We start from the raw sequence: 26509 nt of genomic DNA on the forward strand, positions 1-26509 counted from the left end.
ACCTGAGGAAGTGCTGCCTCTAGCAAGCTCAAGTCGAGGTATTTTTTCCCCCTTCTTGGCGGTGGGACTTCAACATCCAGCATCCTCTGCTTCCCTTCCCTTATTGATCCTAGTGTTTAGCGAGCTAAAGTGTCTAAGGGGGGGGACAACACAAACCTGTGGGGGCATTATCTTGCTGTTGCTCTTCCCGGCGGGGGACATCCTCTCTTCATACCCCCCCTCAGCCGCCGCAAGTCTCCTCCGCGGTCGCCGAGCGAGGGGGGGCAAACAGGCCCAAATCAGACGCCAAGAACTACCCTACCCAGGCGCCATAGCAGCGCGACACGCCGCTCACAGACATCTCGCGCCAGGAGGCGCATTAAAGGCACTCCAGCCCCCGGGGACCGCGCCGGGCTAAGCCCCGGCAAATGGCGGGCCCTCTAAGGCCCTCATAGGCCAGAGGAGGCCGGGTCGGGCTACGCCACTAGAACTGTCGACTGGATCAGGTATCGAGATCCTTTTTATATTTTGTCTTGTTTAGTATTGCCTATTCTTGTTTCTGCGGGGGACCGTGTACCAAATATGTCTCTTTGGGAGGAGCTTAACGCTTTGTGTGGCACCAAGTACGTACCGGATGTTTCACCCCCCTCAAGCATTTCAATCGTGGGCGAAAAATCTGACTATGTAAGTAGTACTCCGCGGGCCCTACCCTCACCCTTAAACAAAGACTTAATTGAGCCCAATCCTCTGTCTCGGGGTTTCATTACTAAAAGGAAGCATGATGGGGCAAATGCTAATGAGAATTCACCGAAAACTAAAAAGTTATACACCAGCTCCACAACATCCCCCTCTAATCTAATCACATCAAAGGCGGATTTGGATCCGGACACAACAGATGACCCTGTCTCGACCATCCATTTGACTTTGTTGGCTCAGCTTGAGCAATTGTTTCTATCGGCTATATCACCTCTGGTTACAAAACTTAACGACTTGGGGGATAGGCTGTCTACTATTGAGATAGAAATGAAAAGGAATCCCTCACCAACCAAGAAACTGGTAACAGCCGTTCATTCTAATCTGCCCACTACCCCTGTCAAGTCCAAGTCATCCATTCACAAGAATGTCCAAACCAACATACCTCCACTCCCGCTTAACTTACCTACTGCAACAGGTCCTAAAGTGGCACTGAAACCATTGTTAACCAACTATACAGTGACCAGAGCAGATCCAGTAAGAACGCCACACATCAACCTACCCCCTGATGCTGCCCCATACGTGACTGTCCTCTCCGGGGTTCCCCCACTTAGACAGGGAAAACATGAAACATACCAGGAGCTGCTAAACAAAGCTATTTTCTGGCTACAGGACAAAAGACCTTTACCACCAGATTTAGATGGTGGAATCCTGAGTGTCAGGAGGGTGGGGTGGATAGGTACGTTGCCCAAAAACACCTCTGGAGACCTTGTTTTAATTAAATTTAAGAATAAGAACACCACCCCATACTTACGATCCTACCTGCCTAACGAAGGAGACTGGCCTATCTGCATTTGTGACTTGCATGATTTTTACCCAAGTATCTCACCCAACCCGTTGCCCAGATTAATGACAAAGAGACACAACCCCTGGGGAAGGGGACCCTATACATCCAGCGCCACTAACTATCTAGCTTTTAACAGATCTGATCAATGGTGTACAAATCGTATTTTCTCATAACACATTTTTCCTTTTTTTCCCTCTATTTTGTGGCACTGTATGTATGACCCGCATTTTATCTAGAGCTGTTATGAAATGTCCTACATTGATTAGCTGTTTTGTTATATCCATTTAATTCTATTTTAGCAGTTGAAATTAATTTTTGTAATGTAATGTTAACGTATTTATTTTTGTATTGCTGTTGCTTTTATGATTTTAAACTAAAAATCGAATAAAGCTAATCTGAGAGTGCAGAGTAGTGAGTGCAGAGTGCAGAGTAGTGAGTGCAGAGTAGTGAGTAGTGAGTGCAGAGTAGTGAGTAGTGAGTGCAGAGTAGTGAGTAGTGAGTGCAGAGTAGTGAGTAGTGAGTGCAGAGTAGTGAGTGCAGAGTAGTGAGTAGTGAGTGCAGAGTAGTGAGTAGTGAGTGCAGAGTAGTGAGTAGTGAGTGCAGAGTAGTGAGTAGTGAGTGCAGAGTAGTGAGTAGTGAGTGCAGAGTAGTGAGTAGTGAGTGCAGAGTAGTGAGTGCAGAGTAGTGAGTAGTGAGTGCAGAGTAGTGAGTAGTGAGTGCAGAGTAGTGAGTAGTGAGTAGTGAGTGCAGAGTAGTGAGTGCAGAGTAGTGAGTGCAGAGTAGTGAGTAGTGCGTGCAGAGTAGTGAGTAGTGCGTGCAGAGTGCAGAGTAGTGAGTGCAGAGTGCAGAGTAGTGAGTGCAGAGTAGTGAGGCAGAGTAGTGAGTGCAGAGTGCAGAGTAGTGAGTACAGAGTGCAGAGTAGTGAGTGCAGAGTGCAGAGTAGTGAGTGCAGAGTAGTGAGTGCAGAGTAGTGAGTGCAGAGTAGTGAGTGCAGAGTAGTGAGTGCAGAGTAGTGAGTAGTGAGTGCAGAGTAGTGAGTGCAGAGTAGTGAGTGCAGAGTAGTGAGTGCAGAGTGCAGAGTAGTGAGTGCAGAGTAGTGAGTGCAGAGTAGTGAGTGCAGAGTAGTGAGTGCAGAGTAGTGAGTGCAGAGTAGTGAGTGCAGAGTAGGTATGTGCAGTGCAGTGCAGTGCAGGTGAGTGCAGTGCAGTGCAGGTGAGTGCAGTGCAGTGCAGGTGAGTGCAGTGCAGTGCAGGTGAGTGCAGTGCAGTGCAGGTGAGTGCAGTGCAGTGCAGTGCAGGTGAGTGCAGTGCAGGTGAGTGCAGTGCAGTGCAGGTGAGTGCAGTGCAGGTGAGTGCAGTGCAGTGCAGGTGAGTGCAGTGCAGGTGAGTGCAGTGCAGTGCAGGTGAGTGCAGTGCAGGTGAGTGCAGTGCAGGTGAGTGCAGGCGAGTGCAGTGCAGGTGAGTGCAGTGCAGTGCAGTGGAGTGCAGGTGAGTGCAGTGCAGTGCAGGTGAGTGCAGTGCAGGTGAGTGCAGTGCAGGTGAGTGCAGGTGAGTGCAGTGCAGTGCAGGTGAGTGCAGTGCAGTGCAGGTGAGTGCAGTGGAGTGCAGTGCAGTGCAGGTGAGTGCAGTGGAGTGCAGTGCAGGTGAGTGCAGTGCAGGTGAGTGCAGTGCAGGTGAGTGCAGTGCAGGTGAGTGCAGTGCAGGTGAGTGCAGTGCAGGTGAGTGCAGTGCAGTGCAGTGCAGTGCAGTGCAGTGCAGTGCAGGTGAGTGCAGTGCAGGTGAGTGCAGTGCAGGTGAGTGCAGTGCAGGTGAGTGCAGTGCAGGTGTGTGCAGTGCAGGTGTGTGCAGTGCAGGTGAGTGCAGTGCAGTGCAGGTGAGTGCAGTGCAGGTGAGTGCAGTGCAGGTGAGTGCAGTAGTGCAGTGCAGTGCAGGTGAGTGCAGTGCAGTGCAGTGGAGTGCAGATGAGTGCAGTGCAGTGCAGGTGAGTGCAGTGCAGTGCAGGTGAGTGCAGTGCAGTGCAGGTGAGTGCAGTGCAGGTGAGTGCAGGTGAGTGCAGTGCAGGTGAGTGCAGGTGAGTGCAGTGCAGGTGAGTGCAGTGCAGGTGAGTGCAGTGCAGGTGAGTGCAGTGCAGGTGAGTGCAGTGCAGGTGAGTGCAGTGCAGGTGAGTGCAGTGCAGTGCAGTGCAGTGCAGTGCAGGCGAGTGCAGTGCAGGCGAGTGCAGTGCAGGCGAGTGCAGTGCGTGCAGTGCAGGTGAGTGCAGTGCAGTGCAGGTGAGTGCAGTGCAGGCGAGTGCAGTGCAGGCGAGTGCAGTGCAGGTGAGTGCAGTAGTGCAGTGCAGTGCAGGTGAGTGCAGTGCAGTGCAGGTGAGTGCAGTGCAGGTGAGTGCAGTGCAGGTGAGTGCAGTGCAGGTGAGTGCAGTGCAGTGCAGGTGAGTGCAGTGCAGGTGAGTGCAGTGCAGTGCAGGTGAGTGCAGTGCAGTGCAGGTGAGTGCAGTGCAGGTGAGTTCAGTGCAGGTGAGTGCAGTGCAGTGCAGGTGAGTGCAGTGCAGGTGAGTGCAGTGCAGTGCAAGTGAGTGCAGTGCAGGTGAGTGCAGGTGAGTGCAGTGCAGTGCAGGTGAGTGCAGTGCAGTGCAGGTGAGTGCAGTGCAGGTGAGTGCAGGTGAGTGCAGTGCAGTGCAGGTGAGTGCAGTGCAGTGCAGGTGAGTGCAGTGCAGGTGAGTGCAGTGCAGGTGAGTGCAGTGCAGTGCTGGTGAGTGCAGTGCAGTGCAGTGCAGGTGAGTGGAGTGCAGTGCAGGTGAGTGCAGTGCAGGTGAGTGCAGTGCAGTGCAGGTGAGTGGAGTGCAGTGCAGGTGAGTGCAATTGAGTGCAATTGAGTGCAGGTGAGTGCAGTGCTGGTGAGTGCAGTTGAGTGCAGTGCAGGTGAGTGCAGTTGAGTGCAGAGTGGTGTGTATTGACAATGTAAATGACAATGCCATTTATTTATGATTTAAAGAAAAAAAATGTCATGAGCAATGCCAATAGCTCTACCTTTAATGATGCCGAGACCATTGCATTGTAAATGCTTGTTTTATGGGTGATTGAGCTTTTAAAACACTTTATATTGCAACACCTACTTTTGGCGCGTCATGTGACCAAGCTCCGCCTGTGGAGCGAAACGCGTTGAGGAGAGCACCCGCTCTGTGATTGCTGACATTAAAATCACCACTGCTAATACGACTGACGGTGTGATGGCGCTTTATTAAAAAGCTTGAATTTACTACAAGGAGAAGAGGTCTGCGCCTGTTTTAGCCCGCTCTGACAGCGGGCAGGATTGCTTTGATATATATATATAAATTGACAAAGGCCTCATGAAGGCTGAAACGCGTCTCTCCTTGTGCTTGAGGGCGACCTGAATAAATAAAAAGATGCCGAATCTGGACCCACCTCGAGTCTGTGCCTTCTTCCATAGGGCTTCTGTGGGAGGTGGTTGGTTGTTTCATATATATATATATATATATAAATTATTTATTTTAAACACACTTCATTGGTTTTCTTGGTTTCTCAAGTCATACATTATGTTAGGTACTTTAGTAGACACAATTGCAGTAGTATACCATGCATAATGTCATGCCTAAACCTCAGCATTACAATATTTGCAAGCAATTCGTACCATTTCGTACAGTATACATTACAGTAACCCTATTTGGATGATAACAAGGTAGTAAGGCGGTACTCTTGCACGTGCAATTAATATAACTTCAAAACTTCGAACCCCCCCATACCCCCTTCCCCCTTTCACTGGCTCCCATCCAGTTAGTATCAATGTTGCCCAGTTTCACCCGGATTCCTCCTTCCGCTCATGTTGGCATGATTAACATGCGTATTGCATGTGGTAGCGTTGCACATGAAGCCATTCTTGGGTCAAAGTCATACCATCGGGGGGACTATTTGCAAATGTTTCTCTATGTGTCATTTACTACAGGTTCCTGGCACTCAAGAATCACTCCTGCTTCGCACTCCTTTATATTTTCCTTAAATAGTTAGTCCATTCAAGTAAGTTTTGTTCATCATATTTTATTTTCAATCATAATCATTATTTTTCATACTCGTGATTTCTTCCTTATGTATTGTTTTCATACCATGTTTTATACATTTTGTACTTCCCAATGCATTTCAAGCAATAAAGGATCGGAACCCGGAAATGCCCGCAGACCCGACAACGAGACGAGAACACATTGAGTTGTGCAGATCGAGTTGTGCAGATCGTGATTTTGAACCACGAATCCATTTACAAAGTCTTGACGATCGTGCAAAGAGAAAGAATCCCCTGAGGAAGGGCTTTATTGCTTGAAATGCATTGGGAAGTACAAAATGTATAAAACATGGTATGAAAACAATACATAAGGAAGAAATCAAGAGTATGAAAAATAATGATTATGATTGAAAATAAAATACGATGAACAAAACTTACTTGAATGGACTAACTATTTAAGGAAAATATAAAGGAGTGCGAGGCAGGAGTGATTCTTGAGTGCCAGGAACCACATAGGATATTTACATTGGACATACCCTATTGCTCAGTAGGGTAACCTACCTACGCACCACTGAAACGAACGAAACAAACTGAACATTTAGAACATTTAAAACATCAAACAATTTGAGTGCGGAATCCACTTCCAATTGGTTCTCATTTACTACAGGGACAGGCGCAGGTTCTAGGGCTTTAAATGCCTCCAACATCAAATCCCAGGCCATTGAAATCAAGGTTTTGCGCAACCGTCAGGCTTCCTCCTGCCTATTGGCAGCGCTCTCTGCACTGCCCCATCGTGCAACTTCCCTATGCCACATTTACATTGTCGGGCCCTTGCCGATTTCCATCTCATAGATATTACCTGCTTTGCAAGGAGAAGTGCTAGGGCAGAGAATCAAGAGCGCACTTTTTGCGATTTTGACTGCTGGTGCATCCCAAGTATGCAGTTTCCAGCAGTCTCCTCTGTGGAATGCCTGTCACTGTCTGGTGCTCCAGACGACATCTGTCCCGAACTCCGCTAGCGCAGGGCAGGACCACAGCATGTGCAGGATGTCAGCATCCTCCACCTTGCATCTGGGGCAGTAGTGCTGTGTGTTCGGGAACATACGCTGTAAGTGGTGTGGAGTGAGATAAGCCCTATGGAGGATCATATGCTGGATACATTTTTATTTGGCGTTATGGGACACTTTTATAGGATATTTTAACAGAGCGGTCCATTCCATGTCATTCATTTCCTTTTATAGGTCTACGAACCCCCTGTTTCGTAGGTCAGTGAGATCCCAGCTTGAGCCCGAATACCTTTGTAGAGCCATTTTGTAAGATGCCGCACCCTCACCCATTACATATATTGCTTGCACCAATTTGTGCGTCGGAGGTTCTTTTCTTGCAGGGGGCCCAATGCCTCTTAACATAGGCAATTATTGCTGCATGCGTCATATATAGATTGCCCGAGTGTTGGAAGGTGGATATCTGACTATATGGTTACCCCCACTTTTTGCCTGGTGTTTTGCTGGTTTTCGACTTAGTTGGACTAGGACCATGCTATTCAGGTCCCCAGTCTATCTGCTCTCTCTATAAAATGGACTCCATGTACTTAAGGTACATCCCAGATTGGTTACTGGGTCACCCTTGTGAGCCCCTGTATAGTGTACCATAGGTACCCAGGGCATAGGTGCACCCTAGGCCTACCAGGGGCTGCAGCATGTATTGTGCCAGTGAATACTTTTCAGACAATGCCTGGGCACACAAGGTGATTCATGCACTTCCCAGTTCAAACCGGTTGCTGGGGCGCGAAACTGGACAAAGGGGAAGGGGTGTAACCACTCCCTCCCCAGGTCCACCCATAGGAGGGACCTTAGAGTTAGTCCAACCCCTAAACTTGCTATAAGTATAGAACCCTAGTCCCTAGGACTTTAGATTACCCTGGACAAAACTCTGAAACATATATCCTGGACCTTCGACATTCCATTTCGACTGGAAGACGGAAGACATCTCCCTTGTGGTCAAGGAGTGACCACCCTGTTCAAACCGGCACCAACAGCAACTTTGGCGGTCTGCATTTTCGAGGCTCCCGCCGGATCCCGAACGATCTGCGACATAGGACACGGACTTCCTGACATCTCTGACTACGACCGTCGCTCACAGCTAAGCTGAGACCCGTGGCGGACACGATAGACGTGGGACCGGAACTCCTGGGCATCCTGCATTTTGCACGCTGCACCTACTTCCCGAGGTATACCGAGGTTGTGCATTGGGGTGCTTGAAGCCCCAGCCCCGAGCACCATTTGCACCGAAGCTCAGAGGCCCCCACTCCACGAGTATCCCGTGGCCCTGCTTTGTGCATTTCCGCTCGACGCGTCTTCACGGTTCCTAGTCCGTTGGCTAGTGAGCCCGCCGGAAGAGCAATCTTGAATTCCTTTGCTTTCCTGGTTGCTCCAGGCTTGCTCCAACTTCTCCCCAAAAGTGAAGTTCCTCAGACCTTGCTGGTCTGCACCGAAGCCAATCTCGACATCTTGCCTGGATTGCGTTTGCTAAGGGTTGTTGGGTCCAATCCGGATACCGACACCGCAGTCAACTAGATCCTTCGCGGGACAGCTCGAATCCAGCTCCTGGTCGTCGACGCCTCCTGGTCCTCGTGGCTGAAGAGACAAACTTCCTTTTCACCTGAAATCAACCGACATCTGGTGGCATCTTTCTATCGCCGCCCTGGTCACTGGCTAGTGGCCCAGACTCGGTCTCCTCTGCTTTCAGGTTCTTCACATCTCCGATCCACCCTTGGATCCACCCGGACACTTTTCCTCTGGTCGCTGCAGCACTTCTTCGCAGCTCTGCATTGGAATCGACGACGAAACCAGACACCAAAAGACACCTATGCACCAGGCTTCCGTGGGTGAGGTAACACGAGTACTCAGACACTTGGAGGGCAAATGCCCTTGAGACTTCCAAAGTCTAAAAGGGTTCCATCTTAGTTATCCTAGAAGTGTCCTTAATCTTTAAAATTGTAACTTGTTCATTTCCGATAGAAAGTCAATGGTAACCCGCGGCTGTGTTTAGACACTGCACACGTCTCCCGTGGGCCTCCTACATCCTAACCTTTGGTTGTTCCTAGAAGCCCCAGTGATTCCACAGGCCCTAGGCCTGCTTTCTAACTCTCACGTGGTTCTTATACCACTATTTTAGTATATTTTTTTTTTAGGCCCCAAGGGCAAAACGTATACTGTGCAACTTATCGTATGCTAATTAAGTTCCTTGTATTGTACTTTTACCTCTGACCTCAAAGAGTCCAGAGGGCTTGTGTTTAGAATAAATACATATATATTTGATATACACCGTGTGTGGTGTGCTTTCATTTGGTACTCAAGAGATTATAACTGGTAAAACAACTAGCTTAATTCGCTCTCTGAAGTCTTAGCCTGAAGACTGCTCTCCTTAGCTACCTCTAGGATAGCTTTCTAGAAGGTTCACTTTACAACCATCATCAATAAGGGTTGATTGGACTGGTGCAAGGTGCCCACTAGAATAGTGGACATCATATACCAGGCCAACTTCTCACACCGAGATCCCATTTTCCCTAAAAAAAAGTTCTCCTGATCCATGAGAGCCCCAGCACTCAAGAGTGCTCCTACTGTATTGACTCCTCCCTCAGACCAGCTGCGAGTGTTCTGTTTTGTAATTAGACCTGTGGGTGTAAGGATACCTAGTAGTGGTGTGGTGTTGGAGTATGGGGTACGCTGATGTGTGTACTGTTTTCCTCCAGTAAGCCAGTGCTGTGCGCAATAGCGTCGGAGCATCCTGGGGGACCCTAGAGCGAGGCAACAGGAGTGTATGTAGGATCCCACAATTAATATCCTGGGCTGTATATCACAGTTCATGCAGGTTACATCCTGCCAACCAGAACGAGAGTCACTGTAGTTTGCTTGCATAGCAATATGCACGGAGGCCAGGAGCACCCAATCCCCCTTTGTCTGTCTCCAGTTGCAGTTTGGCTAGACCCACCCCCCAACGCACAGTCCCCCAGATCCACTCAGATAGTAGCGTTTCAAGTGCCATAAATATAGGTGCAACCCGCTACTTTCCACAACCAGATAGGTTAAGAAGGGTCGACTATGGTTAGCATGGGTATTATATAGTAATGTCAATTCATATACAACCCTTCTGGCCCACACTAATGCTAATACCAAAACACTCAGCGTTCGGCAGCCAATTGTAGCTCAAACAAATTTCATAACTCCCTTTTATTGATTAAACCTCTTACACATACAAAAGACGTATCTGCTACAGGTCTTATCCATCATCCAGTACTGTACCAGCCCATAAACAAGCCATCACAAACTGAACAGACATGGAATAAATGAAGAGATCTGCAACGCACTGCTGGCTAATCTGAGGACTCTAATTTAGAATACAACTGGGAGTCCCAACTACCTACATACATACTAAGACTTTTTATTTACATTTCACAATAACATTCAGATATGAGTTACCAGTAACATAGTCCATCCCAGCATATCTCCCCACATCTCTCTTCGGCCAGGATTGTTCAAGACCATAAACTTTAAACAAAATATCAGATTACTGCGGTAACCAGCCAAGTAGATTATGATCAAAGGAAATATTATAAAGGGACCTGCAGAGCTGCTCAAAGATGCCAGATTACTGAAAACCATAAACTGAGCATCTATCCCTCAAGCCTCTTCATCCGCTTCACGGCCAACCAGAGGTTTCAGAGCAATAAATCCTCAGTTTTCACCAACTACTGTAACCTCTAGCAAGAGAGTACATAATTTTTGTAAATCTCTATACAAACCAGTTTTCCTTCAGCTTTTCCTTAAAAACTTCCTGTAGAGGTTTGTGGGGATCAAGGACTTTTGCTCTTCTGGTCACTGATTTGTTCAATGCTTGAGATTTCTTCCTGTGGATATCCATCCATGAAGCTCGCTCGATCTCCTTGCCCTCCTTTTCTTGTAATGAACACCTATTGGGAAACAATAATGTTTTAGATCGGATCCTTCGCATACTCAGGAATGCTGTTGCCAACCTTGGTTGTGTGGTTATTAAACAGCCATTGGCACATTGATAAGATTAATATTACATTATGTGATCATATGCAAAAAAGGATGCAGAACACCACCAATTGGATTTTTAAAATGTAGCTGTAAAATATACCATGGCTTACAAGTATGTGTATTAAAAATATGACAATGTACAGGCATAAAAGTTGACCTTTTAGAAGTACATTGTTGTAAAGCCAAACAATACTCCATCAGTTATCCGAACCATACACAACTTCACTTAACCTAATACAACCCTGTTAACCTAACCCCATCCCTAAACTCCTATTCTAATCTCGAACCCTTACCAAAACAGTGCACCTTACCTTACTCTGAATTCTAAACACAGCCTAACCCTAATCTTCTCAAGAACACCATCCCAGGTGTTTTTAACCTTTTTATAAAAGTAAATCTTATTATAGTCTACTTGTTTATATTTTGTGCCTACATTTTACTCCACTTTTTTATCCTATGGTTTTACTGCAAACCTACTAAGCGTTGTACTAGGATTGTTAGCCCCAAAAGAAGATCATGGGCTCTTAATGTCTTTCCGGTAAAACTGGTGAAGCTTGAAGAAGGGTAGGTATCAAGATCCACCTAGCTCTACACAGATGAGCACAGAGAGTTCACATGGTGCAACAGGACATTTCCAGGTGACAGTGGAGTAATTAGAGGACCAGAAATAGGACAGATGCCTGTTAGAATCCATAAATAGGCTAAGCAGTGTGAACCTAGGACACAATTCAAATTGAAATGAGATATGCAGGACATCTGAACAGAAAGAAAACAGACAACCAGAAAACAAATGAATCTTGAGGTTCACCAAACTCCTTTGTATGCTAGAAACCAATAATGAACTGAAGAAATTAATGTGGGCTTAGGGGAAGGTGCTAAAAAGAGTACACGTCCAAAGGCACACGTTTTCAAGGCTCACTAAATACACTTGGTTGTTGCTAGTCAAATTTGAGCTCTGTGCTGCCTCTGCTCATGAAATAACGTTTGTCTGGGTCTGCAGTGTGTGGGAAGTAATCATTAGAATGTATGGGAGCATCTGGTCACAAGTGACCTGTATGTACACTTCAGTCATTGATCAAAGGGCTGTGGCAGATTACAATGAGCTCTGTGTGGACTTCAATAAAGGAGTAAAATGGAGCTGCAGGATAGCAATGAGCTATAAGCGGACTCCACTCATTGCAATAATGAGGGTGCTGGAACGTTATAATTGTGTGGTGCTTCAGTCACACAACAGAGATGTAGCAGGTTGCGAACAAGCTTTATGTTGGCATCAAGCATTAGAATAAAGATGTGCTCATGTCTTCAGTGGGTCGGTTTGAGGAATTAGACTGAAGGGGTGCTGCTAGCCAGGTAAATTGGATATGAGCTCCACCTGTTAGACACAATGGATGCTGAAGGTTACTAGTGAGTTGTACTGTGGCACTGGTAAAACAATAAAAAGAAACTGGAATTTTTTAGCGAGCTGGGTATGAATTTAACTGAGAAAATAAAATCCTACTGCTGGTTTGGGTTAAATTGTGCATGAACCCAAATTATAGAATAAATAGGACTGCATGTCAGTTGCAAGCTGTGAGTCTTCTGCAAACAATAGAATTAAGGAGTACTGTAGGTCAGGTCTGCGCTGTGTGTGAACTCCAGGTATCAGAACATGGTTCTACAAAGGGCTGGATCTATGCCATATTTTTAGCACATCCCCATTTATATAAATGTAGTTATCTTAAAAATCTGGCATGGACCCGGCCCTCCAGGACTGACTTTGGAGAACCATGCATTAGAATGAAGAGACATCTGTTAGGAGTGATCTGTGTGAATGTGCTCCCGTCATCAAATAAGGGTGCCTTAGGTTAGTATTGAGCTGTAAGCTCCCGTAACAGAATGTAAAGAACTAGATTAAGTATTTTGAGGGTAAAGGCTCCAATCAGAGCACTAATCTAGGACTCCAATCTACTCAAAGCTTGGTCGCAATGCAGTCAGTGTTTTTGTATACCGACTGGTTTGCGAGCTATCATTTTGCAATGCAGTGGATAAACAAATCTGTTACACAGCGAAAAGTGGATTTGGTGGAGGCTGCAACATCTCCTAGCTAATGACTACTGATTAGGTATGAGGCATTCTACGACCTCCTGCGAATGATGGCATGGAGGGCTGGGAGGTGTTAGATGCCTCTGTTTGAAGAAACCTCCAAAAGCTCAGTCCCCACTTTGACTAAGTGATTAATAGGTTTGGGCTAGATAATCCCAATGCACTCCCTCTTCTAAGAGCTCTACTGAGGGACTCAGGCCACAGATTCAAAGGACTTTCCATAGGGCCACAGAAAAGTGTCCAGTCTCTGGGGTTGTCAAGTCCTCCAGAGATACCTTCTTCTTGTGGACCACAGGCCAATCTTGCCGTTCTTCTTCAAAGGGGACCTCACTTGTCATTTGTGTCATTCGGACTGCAGGAAGCCAGTCGCTCTGACCCTTGAGAAGTAGTATGGTACAATGGAGGGTGGAGACGCATGTCAGGGCTTAGCCTTCTCCCACAGCATTTCCATAAAGAACCGCGGTCTTCTGTTCTTCACATGGTGGGGAGCCTGTCTTACTGTGGTTACTTGCAAGTGATTGGTGTAAGTAAGTCTTCACTCTATTTCACTATCCCCAAAGAGTTTTCACAGTCAAGCCAAACTTCTTCTACAGCACTTGAATCTGATTGCAAAATACCATAATCAGGGTGTCGGCTCCACTACATTTCTCAGGGGTGGTGCTAAAGAATAACATTCTCCCCTTATGTTTTGGCCAAGGTCACACAAGCCAACTTGGCTGCGAGTTGGGCACTGTTGAAGGCAATCCTTAGACCAGAGCACTGATCTGTCAGCTCCTACTTCTCCCATTGCCAGAACCAAGGGGTACCCATGGGCTCTGCCTGTTTATTCCGCTCTCCTCACAATCCAAGATAATTGTCCAGTAATTAACCTCACCCTGCCAGAAATATGGTGTCTAGCTTCGGTTTGTTCTTTTACAAAAGCCATATCACATGTAATCAACAAAGCTAGGGTTTTAAAAACTGCTGCTGCAAGTGGGAAAGCCAGGCAGATTTAGTTTAATACTGCCCAGGCTTCAGTCAGAAATAAACACGTTTGGTCCCTGGAGCTGCTCCCAAACTCAAAAAAAGTTTTTTGTTGTTCACAAGTAGGCATTTTATAGTAGCGAAAAACTACCACAGCCTACGCTGTGAAGTAGCATTTTTTGGATTTACTGTATTTATTGAGATGTGTAACTATAATCCACCGTCATCCCTGCAGGTCGATGATGATAGTTAAAACAACTCCCTCCTTCAAATACAGTTACAAAGCTGGAAAACCTCTTGAATAAACTTTACAAATATCAAGTCAAAAGAATTAAAAAGGAATTAGCATTAATACGGAGCATGGAGGAAGATGACCTTTGTGTTGTGCCACATGTTGAGTGGACTGATCAAAATCGTTCCAATTGAGTCCTGGTACTGTTAAATGACAGATATTAATTTGTTACGTAGATTTGCTGCATTGTTCATAAATCAAGGATTGTCAGAGTTATGGAACAGTCAAGAAAAGACACTTAATCCGGCTTCATATTCTGTACAAGAAACTTGACCCAGAGATACCCAGTGTCCTTATTAAGGCACATATTCTAACGGGTGAGGACACTAGGAGCAAAACTGGAAAAAGTTTGGAGCTTTAACTGCTGAACCTGTGGAGTTTCTAAAAAGATTTGCTGAGACAGAAGAATGTAACTTTAAAGACATAGAAAAATATCTTGTGCGTGTGTGGAAAACAAGTTCTGACTGTCACACATTTGACGATCTTCAGTACAGGGAGTTGAAGAGATCAATCCCGCTAAATGACCTTCCACTGACGTCATATTCTGTGAGTGGGCACATTAAAAGAGCATTCTACTTGATCAGGAGATGTGTAAATATTTTAGATCATGCATAAGTAGAGAAAGATCTGTGTGAATTTGGTTTTAAAGTTATTGATGGGGTGCTATAACCTGCAAAATTTCTTCTGCCTCTACCCACAAAACATACAAGTACATGTACTTGCAAAGAAACCTGTGCTACAAAGGGATGTCCCTGTCAATATGCTCTTCTCAAATGTTCAACATTCTGCAAATGCACTATGAGCGATTGCCGAAACAAATAAAAAACGTGAACTTTGAAAATGTGTCTCAAACAGGAGTGATAAACATTACATTTATTTCATATTCAGATCATACACATTGTTTGGTGTATGCATAAAAGGATTTAAAAACATTATTATTAGTTTCATTTCTATATAGGTCTCTTCTTCCTCTAGGACTGCAGCCCTTTTTGAAAATGGTGGAAGGGTTGCTCTGAGGAGTTATTTTCTGTATCTAGAAAACTACTTGACCCCCAAAACCTATGTTTTGACACCAAAATGAAGTATATAGATCTCATGGTTTCTGAAAGATTACATAATCCCTTCAACACATCCGCCATTTTTAAAAATTACGTCCAGAGAAAAATCGGCCCAGATCAGCAATATCTACTCAAGCTAAATTACTTCTCTAATGATCTAAAATCACAAATATAAAATGAGAATCTCTCAACAACAATTTGTTTACTCTGTGTTTAAATGTACACTCTAGGATACATGACATCTAACCTATATGCAATGAATGCATTTGCTATGTCATATCACTGTCTACTTATTACAGAGATAGGGATGCCAAACAGAATTTACAATTGTTAACATGTTAAATAAGTCAGAACACTTACACTGGGAGCGGTTTAGTAGTTTTCCAGTACCCAAAGACCAAAATACCAGCAAATCAAATAGAAAAATGGAGGATACCAAGTGAAAACTGGTTGATTCTTAATAAAATAAAATGGTACCGGGAGTGACTGATGAACGGGCACTGTTTGTGCTCTGGCTATAAACATATAGGAGTGTTGCAGGTCATGAACTCCAGTCATTTGAATGAAGGAACTGTGTGTAACGGGTGTACTGGAGTCTGCTCTACTCTAGGAATAAAGCACGGCTATAGGTAAGGAGTGAGGTTCGCTTGCTCGTGTGAGAGACTAAAGAGTGCTGCATGACGTGGGTGACTTGTGTATAAACTCCGTAGGTTTAATGAGGCATGCAGGTAAGACATGACCTACAAGGAGGGAATATTTAAAAAAACTAAAGTCTGTGGAGAGGTAGCTTAGTTGGCTCCCTTCGTAAAAAGAAATGTTCTGCATGTTGCCTCCAAACCTTAGATTAAGTAGGTGCTGCACAACAGGGCCCAGGGAATTTTGGAGAGCTGCATGCAGAAGTCATGAAACTTTAGTTCAAAAGTGTCAATTCACCTTCTTCTGTTTTGGAAAAATCAGTTATTTCATTTTGTTCGTAGAACAGGATTAAAAGGAAATTTCAGTCAGAGGGCCAAATGTACGACACATTGTACCTGTCGCCAACGCAAACGGTAAAATGCATTTTTCTATAAACAAACCCTATTTTGCTAGTCTGTACCCTATTACCAACTCACAAAATAGGGTTTGTGAGTCGAAGGGTGATGTGCAATTGTATTGCGACCGTAATGCGGGTGCAAAACAATCGCAGTTTACCACCTATTTCAAGTAAGTGGTAAGCCACTTGCAAATGGGAAGGGGTTCCCAGGTGACCCCTTCCCCTTTGTGAATGGTAGCAAAACAGTTTTTTAAGAGCAGGCAATAATCCCTTGGAGCACAAACAAATTTCATTTTTCTTTTTAAACGCATCCCGTTTTTCCTTTAAGGAAAAAGGGCTGCATTTATAAAAAAAGTTGCTTTATTAAAAAGCAAACACAGACATAGTGGTCTGCTGTCCCCAGCACTCCACCATTCCGATGTTATTGCCCATTCACAATGAGTCGCAAATTGGGACCTACCTCGTCAATATTGAGTAGGCAGGTCCCTTGCGACCCATTTGGGAATCGCTAATGTGTCTGAGACACATTAGTACTTTTCATTTTGTTAGTCTAATTGTGAGTCGCAAAAAAATGCAATTAGAGAATCGTAAAATGAAATTTTCGTACATCTCGCCCAAAGTGAATATGTTTTGTTGCAAACAAGCCATTGAATATAATAACCTGGGAAATTGACCTTGCATTACATCTGTACGGGCAAAGTTACTCACCGAATGGCAACTTCTCTCCTCTTGGTGCTGTCTGTGATGTAGACAGGCAGTGTGTTGGAGGACAAGGAAGACAGGCCAGTCAGAGAATGGCTTCGCCTCATTGGATTGTGGACCTCTTCCTAAAAATAACAACATCATATAAACCTTCAAACAGAGCACACCAATAAACACAAGAGGGGATTTATACTTGACATTCAACTGCCACGTCACTCTGATGTGCATAACCAAAATGGTAAAACTAAGCCACATTACCTCTGGAAACCGCTACTCCACACTGAAGACTGAGTACTATTGCTGGAGAAAGCAGTTTGGCACAATCTCCTCCATAACCAGACCCAGCTGTTGGAACACCCCGGTGCAGAGTTCGCATGTGCCATATTCACGCTTCCACAGTAATATAATAGGGTGTTTCATAACCAGAACTGTACATCTGGAGATTTTGGTGGCATCTCACATAGGGTGAGATAACAAGCAAGTACACGTGTTCAACTATAATACCAGAGTGGAACCTTTCTAAAGGTTGGAAACTAGCACACCCATAAGCCAAAGTAACCGTATGCAACCAGCATCACAGTGCTGCAAAACCAGAGGTACACGTCTGGAGATTCTGGTACCCGACACTCTCAGCTCATTACCAGGGATCATCAGGGTGCAATCAGATGTTCTGATGTTCGTTAATGCAAGAGGTTTGATAAGGAGGCAACGTAAGTGGATAGGAGCAAAGCGTGCCCTCACCTTGGGCCCACCATCCATGGTCTTCCTTGGCCTAGTGCGTAGGTTGGAAGTGCTCAGGTTGAACGGTTTATTGCGAGTTGCTTCCTTCACCTCACTAGTTTTCATCACCTTCCTCTGGAATGCCCTGTAAAGTGCATCAAAGTCAGGCATCTGGGGATTGGTCCTGGGCTGGAAGCGCAGGTTCTGCTGCAGGAAGCTGAGCCGCTCAGCCTGAGTTTTCAGGGCGGTGCTGGAGAGAGCATCTTTCCGTCCCCTCTCCATAGTGATAGGTGCTACAGACTTCTGCAGCAAATCTTTAGCTCGCATCTGAATACGGATCTTTCTGTATAATTCAGCCTCTGTAAAAGAGAGAGATAGGATAGGATTCAAAGCAAGTACATTGAAGGAGACAGAATACTTCACGTGTTCTTAAGAACACCAAACAGGCTGCCAATTTAAATTAACCAGGTTAGAAATTTCAAATGGTCACAAGATCCTTTCGATTCAGGCCTTAGTGTACACAAACCCAAGATGGCCTCCTTGCACACAAGAGTAGTGGAAGGATTTCCCACTGCAGGCAGGTTGCTCAGTCTTAAACCAGTTATGCTTGTGGCTCCCCAGGCAGGCTTACTGTCAGCCAGGATGTTCATAACGCTATAAGTGGGGTCCTACCTTACCTTCTGGCAGACAAGGTGTTTTGTTAAAAGCGGGATTCTGCCATGGTTGGTACCGTTCACCATTTACCACTATGTTCAAATAAATAGCAATGTTAGCACCTCTCTACCGTCCATGCTGTGATCAGGTGTATAGCAATATTAGAAGTGAGATCCTGGAATGCTTAGCAACACTGCGATCGGAGACAGAGAACACTGTGAAAGAGAAGGCAAGAGAATGTGAGAAAGAGAAATACTGAAAAAAGTGAGACTGGATGTACGGTAAGAATTGAAGGAATCTGCGAGATCGAGTGCAGGCGTATTATTCACGATCTCCACTTGGATCATTTGAAAGCGGTTTTGTTATTTTCTTTGGATAGAGTAAATAGGGTATCTGGCATGTGCTTATAAATGGTTTCCAGCCCCAACAATGTACATGTGTGGGTATTGTATTGTATTGTATTGTAATTGCATGTATATAGCGCTTACTACCCCATACGAGGCGTCGAAGCGCTTTTTCGGCGAGTAGCACGCTACTCCAGGACCCATTGAGGATTAGTGTTGAATTAGTATAGTGAAACATGCAAGTACATTTTAAGTGGTGGATAGGTTAGTCAGTTATTTGTATTTGGAATGATGGCAGAAAGATAGGAGGGGGACAAAGGTTTGTATTTATATAGCACTTGTTGACGCACGCTATTCAGGAAGCCTAGAAAGGATTAGTGATGAATTAATATGGTGAAATATGAAGTAATTTCAGTGGTGGATATTAGTCAGTTACTTGGAGTGAGAAGGATAGCGGAGGGATAAAAGGGGAAAAAAGATTTGCATTCATATAGCACTTGTTAGCCCTGATGGGTGTTGAAGCACTTTTCTGGCGAGTAGCACGCCACTCCGGAACCTATAAAGGATTACTGTTGAAAATTAGTATAGTAAAAAAAATATGAAGTAATTTGAGTAGTGGATATGTTATTCAGTTATTTCGATAGTATAGTTTAATATGGAATTTGAGAAGTGAACATGTTAGTCTGTTAATTTAGTTTGAAAAGGATAGTGGAGGGATAAAAGAGTGAAGGATATTTTTTTTAGGTCTTAGCAGTAGGAGGAGCCTTCTGGCGAGTAAAAAGGCGTTTTGGAGGGGAGGACTCCGAGAGAAGAGTTTAGAAAGGTTTGTTTTAGGGGATCTGTATAGTAAAAGAGGTGTCAGATGATGCAAGGAGGGGTAGAGTAGGAGAGAGTCTAGAAAGGGTTATTTTGGCAATAATAGTAGTGGTATGGGGTTTGGGATAAATGAGAGAGTGGATGTAGAGGATATATTGATAGATGTATAGGATGAGAGATAGGGTAGTGCATTGGAAGGAGTAGTAGAAGAAGTTTGAGATGAGTCAGAAGGTTGGGATAGAAGATATATTGAGCGAAGTATAGGCTGAGAAATAGGGTAGTGCATTGGAAATGCTAAATTAGAAGAAAGTGATAAATATATAGATCCATAATTACATTGAAAGTATATAGATACATAAAGGAGGTAAGTATATGTAGATTAAAGATATTGATAGAGGCACAGGATGAGAAATAGGGTAGTGCATTGGCTATGCTTTTTCAGGAGAAAAGTAACAGACACACAGATTCAAGGACATGGAAGGTACATAGATGCACAATGGAAGTATGTGCATGTAGACCAAAGATAATTTTCATTTATTTATTATTATTTTTTCTCTCATCATAATTATTTTACAGGTTTATACAAAGTAATACACAAAGATAGGTACATATCTATAGTGAAAACAAATGCTTGTATACAGAGGGATATACTGTAAATTTCTGTTTGCGTATGGTGCTTATGTGGGGAAGAGCCAAATCTTGAGTAGTTTTCTGAAGATGAGGTGGTTGTCGGTGGACCTTATGTTGGGGGATAAAGAGTTCCATAGTTTGGCTGCTTGAACAGAGAAGGATGCGTCACCCATGTTTTTTTTCTTGTATGGTGGGATTTTGAGGCGAGATGCTCCTTTAGAGCGGAGGTTCCTCTGTTGAATGTGTTTGGTGATTTTATTCCTGATGAAGAGTGGTCCCATTCCATGTATTGCTTTGTGGGTGATACAAAGCAGCTTGAACGTGGATCTTCTGGCAACCGGTAACCAATGCCGGGCTTTCAAGGCAGGGGAGATGTGGTCTCGCGGTTTAATATGCAAGAGTAGTCTGGCAGCCGAGTTGTAGTCTTTTCATGGTCGTTAAAGGTGATCCGTGGTAGAGGCTATTGGCCTAATCGAGTTTGGACAGAACAAGGGAGATGGTAGCTTGGTTCTTGTGTGAAAATCCCAAGTGAGGGAAAATTCGTTTCAGCGTTTTTATAGTAGCAAAGCTTGATCTTGCTAGTTTATCCACTTGGGCATTCCTCGACAGCTTGGAGTCCATGGTCATTCCGAGGTTTCTTACTTCCTTCGATACTTTAGGCAGTGATCCCAGTTCATCAGGCCATGCGGCAAGCGGGTTGTAATGATTCCAATCGCCACACGTATCTCAGTTTTTGAAGCATTCAATTTGTGATGGCTGCAGGTCATCCACTGATCTACGGCTCTGAGACAGCTGAAAATTGGTGATTTTCCAATGTCTTTTGGGCATTCCAGTTGAAGGAGTATTTGCGTGTCATCTGCATAGTTATAGCATCTGAGGTGAAATTTATTGATCAGTTTTGGTAATGACTTATGTAGATGTTGAAAAGCATGGGCGAGATGATCGAACCTTGAGGGACCCCTGCTTTTGTGGAGTACGGTTTGGACGAGAAAGGTGGGGTATGGATGACATTAGTTCTGTTTCGAAGGTAGGACGCGATCCAGTCTAGAGCAGTTTCCTCTATGCCGGCTTCATAGAGTCTTTGTTTCAGAGTGTAATGGTCAACCGTGCCAAAGGCAGCTGAGAGGTCCAAGAGGAGTAGCGCAGCAACCCCGTTGCGGTCAACTGTATTCTTTAGGTCATCCCAGATGGCAAGGAGGGAAGATTCAGTGCCTCTTCCCGGAATCCTGTTTGGAAGTCTGAAAGTATGTAATTCTCTTCAATGAATTGTGACATCTGGGTGAATGCTGCTCTTTCTATCAGTTTGCCCAGGAACGGTCCATTTGTAATGGGTATGTACAGTGTTCAGCGGGTCCAAGTTTGTTTTCTTCAGTAAACGGCGTATGTATGACTTTTTGAGTCAAGAGGGAGGAGAATGATTTGGGGTGCACCCAGCAAGGCCTTTAGGGGCCTGGGCAGGTGTGAGAGGAGGGCTCAGGATTGCCTGGTAGCTGAATAGCCAATGGTCTGCTGGCCTGGGGGTGGGGGCTGGGCAGCTGCTTCTCCTAGGAGACAGACAGGCTCAATCCACACTTTGGACTTCAGCAGGTAAGGGACTCACTAACTTGAAATCTAACAATACTGTTTGAATAAAACTTTACTCCCTCTGCTGGCCCAAAAACGAAGTGCACAGGCCCTAGTAAACACAGTTTAAACAGCTCACAGAAGCACCCTCTGATGTAGAAAATTCCTGTTGCTGGGGGGGATGGAGGGGGGGAGCAGGGTGGCTGGTTTTACTGGCTTGTGAACACAAAATGGTGTCTGGGAGTGCACTGTTTTAACATGCAAGTCTTAGCACAGAGCAAAGGAGAAATTTGGAGGGAAAACAGAATTGTCACCAGTAAAACCTGGTGGTGTTGAACCACATTATAAAATGACAGATAGTAGTAAGTTGCTCCCTTACTCTACCCAGCCTCGAATCAGGCTCTATTGCAATCACGTACAAATCCAGGAGGTAATGTAGAGGTTGTCAATAATGGCATCACGGCCCACCTTATGGACATCAATATTAACTCAAAACATATGGCTTACAATAACCCTAATTATAACTAATTTAATTTTAAAACTTTGCCTAACCCTGCAACTTACCTGACCACTAGCCTTACCCCACAATTGCTCTAATTCTCAACCAAAACACCTACTCTTATGCTTTCGATTGTAGTAATGTGTCCAACATTGTACCTCCAAAGTAGTGGATTTAAGGTAATGGGGATGTATAAATATGAATACTGGTATTGGAATTTGCCACTCCATATGCACTGTATTCCAGGTAAAAGTGATGTGCCAATGTGAATACTGGTGTGGGAATGTGTAACTAACCTCTGCATATCCAGCTGTTACTCAGGGTGGAATAGGTTGAGGGCGAGCTGTAGCCCATTATGCCTGGAACTCTTTTTGATGTGTGTATTGATAGGGGCTGGGATTGGAGAAGAGTCAGAGTCAATAGTTTTTATTGTATTTTATGCAATTAAATCGTTAACATGATGGGTGGTTGCTGATTATGTAAATAGCACACGGAGTACAGGGATTAGGCCAAAGCTATTCTAGAGGTAACCTGGCCTAGCAATTCGGACTGGACTATTCTTGTTGGAGCAGAACAAAAGTGGATTTGAATATATGGGTGGACTCCATCTGGAGTGGCAATGCAGGCAAAAAACGAAGGATTAGAATTTGGCCAGAGTGACTATAAGTCACTGAGCCTTTTGCAAGCATTCTACCCGTTACCTTGGAGTTTTCCTCGGTATGATGCCCCAAGTACAACAAGTATACTGTGTCGGGGATCTGCTGATTATTGCATGACAGTAACCAAGCTGTACCTCACTGTCAAGGCCAAATCAGGCTGTGCTCCCATTCAGAGGGGGCGTGGCATGACAGTTAAGGCAAGAAATGTTCTTATTGGAGATGGATAAAGACTAATTTGCATATAGCTGCTCATCGTCTGAAGTGGTACAATGAGAATAAAAAGAATGTGGCTTGAGCAATTGCCATTGGCTGAGACTTTCGCAAGCATCCCACCCCTCACCTTTGCACTGTCCGCACTGGCAGTGGAGCCATCCCTTCCAGAGGCCTACCTCAGCTTAATATTTGCAAAAGCCCAGCAAACGAGCACAGGCCAGGGCAGCCAGACAAGTGAGTGGCTGGGAAGAGTGTCTCCTAGCATGGAAATGCAACATGGAAACGGACAGGTGTGGCATGCTTTTGGACATAATGGAGACTGGCATGACAGTGACGATATAGACATGGCAATATTGAATGTAACTATTTGAGCTGGCACTGGAATATGTGCTTTCCATACAGGTCTGAGGATAATTTCTATGCTGGCATGGCCATACATGTTACATACTGGGTTAACATGAACATTGGCATCATGGCAGTGTCTCAGCCTGATTGAACCCTGGATTTTCTCAGCCTGGGATGGGGGTCACTAAGATCAGTACCCAGTTGTAATGAGCAACCTACACTAGGTCTACTACCTTAAGCAACAGATGTAACACCCCTGGCTCAGTGAGCATCGCTAGTTGAGTTTAGTAGAACCTGAAAGCAGAGCTGATGGTAAATATCTCTAGAACCCCAAAATGGCAGTAGACATATATATTACACAAGTTATCAGTTATGGATTTTATTATATAATTTTTTTGTGTGCATTTAAAATGAAAACCATGTTTTCCTTCAAACATGGAAAGGTTTATTGGAAATATTGTTTTATACTTTAGTAAAAAATAAAAAAGTAATAGTGTAGTTGAGATACAGAACTTCATGAACAAAAACCCTGAAAATAAGATATCACTGAAGCAACTGCAAGAAAGACAGAACTTGCAGGAGTAGACTGCGGATTAACAATTCTCGGTGCTTATGCTTAGGGACTAGTGAAGCTACTACCAGCCAGACTGAGCTAACAATGGGACTATTACTGCATTGAGATTATTCAGATTTTGCTTGGCTTTCAGAAAATACTACTGCTAATAAAATAAAAGAGCAATGGCTAACCTCTGAGATTTTAAGCTGCTTATACACTATTAAATTGACAATAGGCACTGATTGCAATTTGACAGTTACAATTTTACTTTCATGAAGAGGTTACTAATTAAACAAAGGGTAATGGTGACGCTCTGCAGAAGCGGTCATTAGGATGGTCCTCATCCTCGGCTCCAACCCTTCAGCCCAAGATGACTCCTGTGGGCCGACAGCACTGGGGGCAGCCCCGACACCCACCGACCACGCACGCAACTTGGGAATCATCCTCGACTCAACGCTTTCAATGACCAAGAAAGTCAACGCCGTCTCCTCTGCCTGCTTCAACACCCTCCGCACGCACGCACGGGGTGACATCAGCCAACTCGGAGGGGGGAGGAGAGGAGGCCCCCACTGCAGCCGCCACCGCCAGGAGTCACGCTCTTGTTCCTAACAGCGCCGCCGCCCCGGGACTACGTTTCCCGGCAGCCTCAGCGGCGGCGCTGCCTTCTGACACCAGACAGCGCCAGGAGGCGCCATAAAGCAGCGCTCCGCTCCGCTCCGCGGGACGCGGGCGGGACGCCGGGCTAAGCCCGGGCAAAGGGCGGGCCCTCTGTGCCCCTCAGAGGACCCGAGGAGGACGGGACGGGCCACCCCACTTGATTCCACCACGGGAGGAGGTATTGTGATGCTTTAATTCTTATATTGACTATATCGGCGTTTCATTCATTAACATAGACACTATGTCCATCTGGGAGGAGCTTAACGCCCTGTGTGGCACAAAGTACGCACCAGATGTTGTTATAACCTCCCCTACTGTGAGCCCTAATTGTGTTATCTCTAATGACTTTTCACGGGACTCATCATCACCTATATTAAAAGATCAGAAACAAGTAAACGCCTCACCCCTGGATCACACCATTGGAGGGAAACACGACAGCGACATTGTCACTGCGAATAATGCAAATATACAATATCTGTGCAGTGGCCCAACATTATCTCCCTCCAATCTATTAACATCAGCGCTGGACATGGCCGCGGCCAAGCAAGATGACCCTGTCTTGCCTCCCCAAATGACTTTACTGTCTCAAATTGAGCAACTCTTGTTAACTGCTATTTCACCTTTGGTCCTAAAAATAAATGAGTTGGGGGATAGGCTGAACAGCATCGAGGAAGCAATAAAAAAGTATCCTCTTCCGAATAACAAATTGGATGTATCCGCCTGCACAAACCCTCCCACTGTCACTGTCCCTGAAAAGTACAAGTTTAATACCTGTAAAAATGGCAAACATCAACTACGGCCCCCCTGTATACCAACTTCCATAGAGCACAAAGTAACTTCAAAACCCCCGTCACTAACTCATATGGTGGTTCGTCCAGCCCTGGCAAGAATGCCATGTATCCACTTGCCTCCACAGGCCGCCCCATACGTGTCTATCCTCTCTGGGGTTCCTGCCATCACCAAGGGAACACACGAGTCACGGCAGGACCTGCTAGACAAGGCCATTGCCTGGTTGCGGAAAAATAGACCTCTGCCGCCCGGGCTGGATGGTGGCATTTTGGGTATCAGGAGGGTGGGGTGGTTGGGCTCGCTGCCCAAGGGCATCGCTGGGGACCTGGTGCTAGTCGAATTCAAGAACAGTAATATCGTCCCTTACTTACGATTTCGCCCCCCCAAGGAGAGACATGGCTCCATTCAAACTTGGGATTTGCACAATTTTTACCCGAGCCCCCGGTATATCTAGTTACACCAATAGCCATTTAATATCTTAGTCCTTAATGGTTTTCAACTTTTGTCTTAAAAATTGTATACTAAAAAACCCATCACTAAGAGGAATTTACAGACAAGACAGGATGTCACTGCAGCTTGTTTAATGCCCTTGTTCTAAAGTTGATTATTGAAAATGTAATTTATGTATATTTATGTATATTGATTAGCTGATTCGATATACCTACTTAAATCTGTTTTACTATTTTTGTAATGAAATGTTATGATGTTTTATGTAACCCTATGGTGTTTATCTATGTATTGTTGACGCTTTTATGGTTTTTAAACAAAATCGAATAAAGCTAACTGAACTAAAAAAGAACACCCTCCGCACGCTCCGCAAGATCTACAGATAGATCCCGACAGATACAAGAAAGACAGTCACCCTGGCCCTCATCAGCAGCAGACTTGACTACGGGAACGCCCTCTACGCGGGAGCCCCGACCAAGCTCATCAAACGACTACAACGCATCCAAAACGGCTCAGCACGACTGATCCTCGACATACCACGCCACGGCCACACCTCAACAGACAGCTCTCCTTCTACATCTCCAATCGCCAGCTACGCTTCGCCGACCTCTCACTCGCCACCGCCCCGCGCATCCGAAGAACAACCACCGGTGGGAGATCCTTCTACCACCTCGCCGCCAAGACATGGAACACCCTCCCACTGAGCCTATGACAGACCCAAGACCTGCTGACCTTCAGGAGAATACTCAAGACCTGGCTGTTCGATCAGTAGCATCCCCTCCGCCCCCCCTCCCCAACGCCTTGAGACCCTCGCGGTCGCGGGTATGTAGTGAGCTTTACAAATTATTGATTGATGGCTGTTCTATAAGGTATGAAAAATATTTCATGAGATCCT

The 26509-nt window shown here is 45.2% G+C and overlaps 1 protein-coding gene across 1 annotated transcript in view; it reads right to left on the reverse strand.

The window, feature by feature from the left end:
- Nucleotides 1-26509, reverse strand: part of FAM161B (FAM161 centrosomal protein B) — an 87324-nt gene that overhangs the window by 35854 nt on the left and 24961 nt on the right. Inside the window, exons 4-6 of the mRNA XM_078659866.1 lie at nucleotides 17464-17801; nucleotides 16729-16847; nucleotides 10334-10501 (exon numbers count right to left, since the gene is read on the reverse strand). Of these exons, the coding sequence (XP_078515992.1) occupies nucleotides 10334-10501; nucleotides 16729-16847; nucleotides 17464-17801 (625 nt within the window). The remainder of the gene's footprint in view (nucleotides 1-10333; nucleotides 10502-16728; nucleotides 16848-17463; nucleotides 17802-26509) is intronic.

The sequence above is a fragment of the Lissotriton helveticus genome, chromosome 9 (assembly GCF_964261635.1).
Source record: "Lissotriton helveticus chromosome 9, aLisHel1.1, whole genome shotgun sequence".
Lineage (NCBI taxonomy): Eukaryota > Metazoa > Chordata > Amphibia > Caudata > Salamandridae > Lissotriton > Lissotriton helveticus.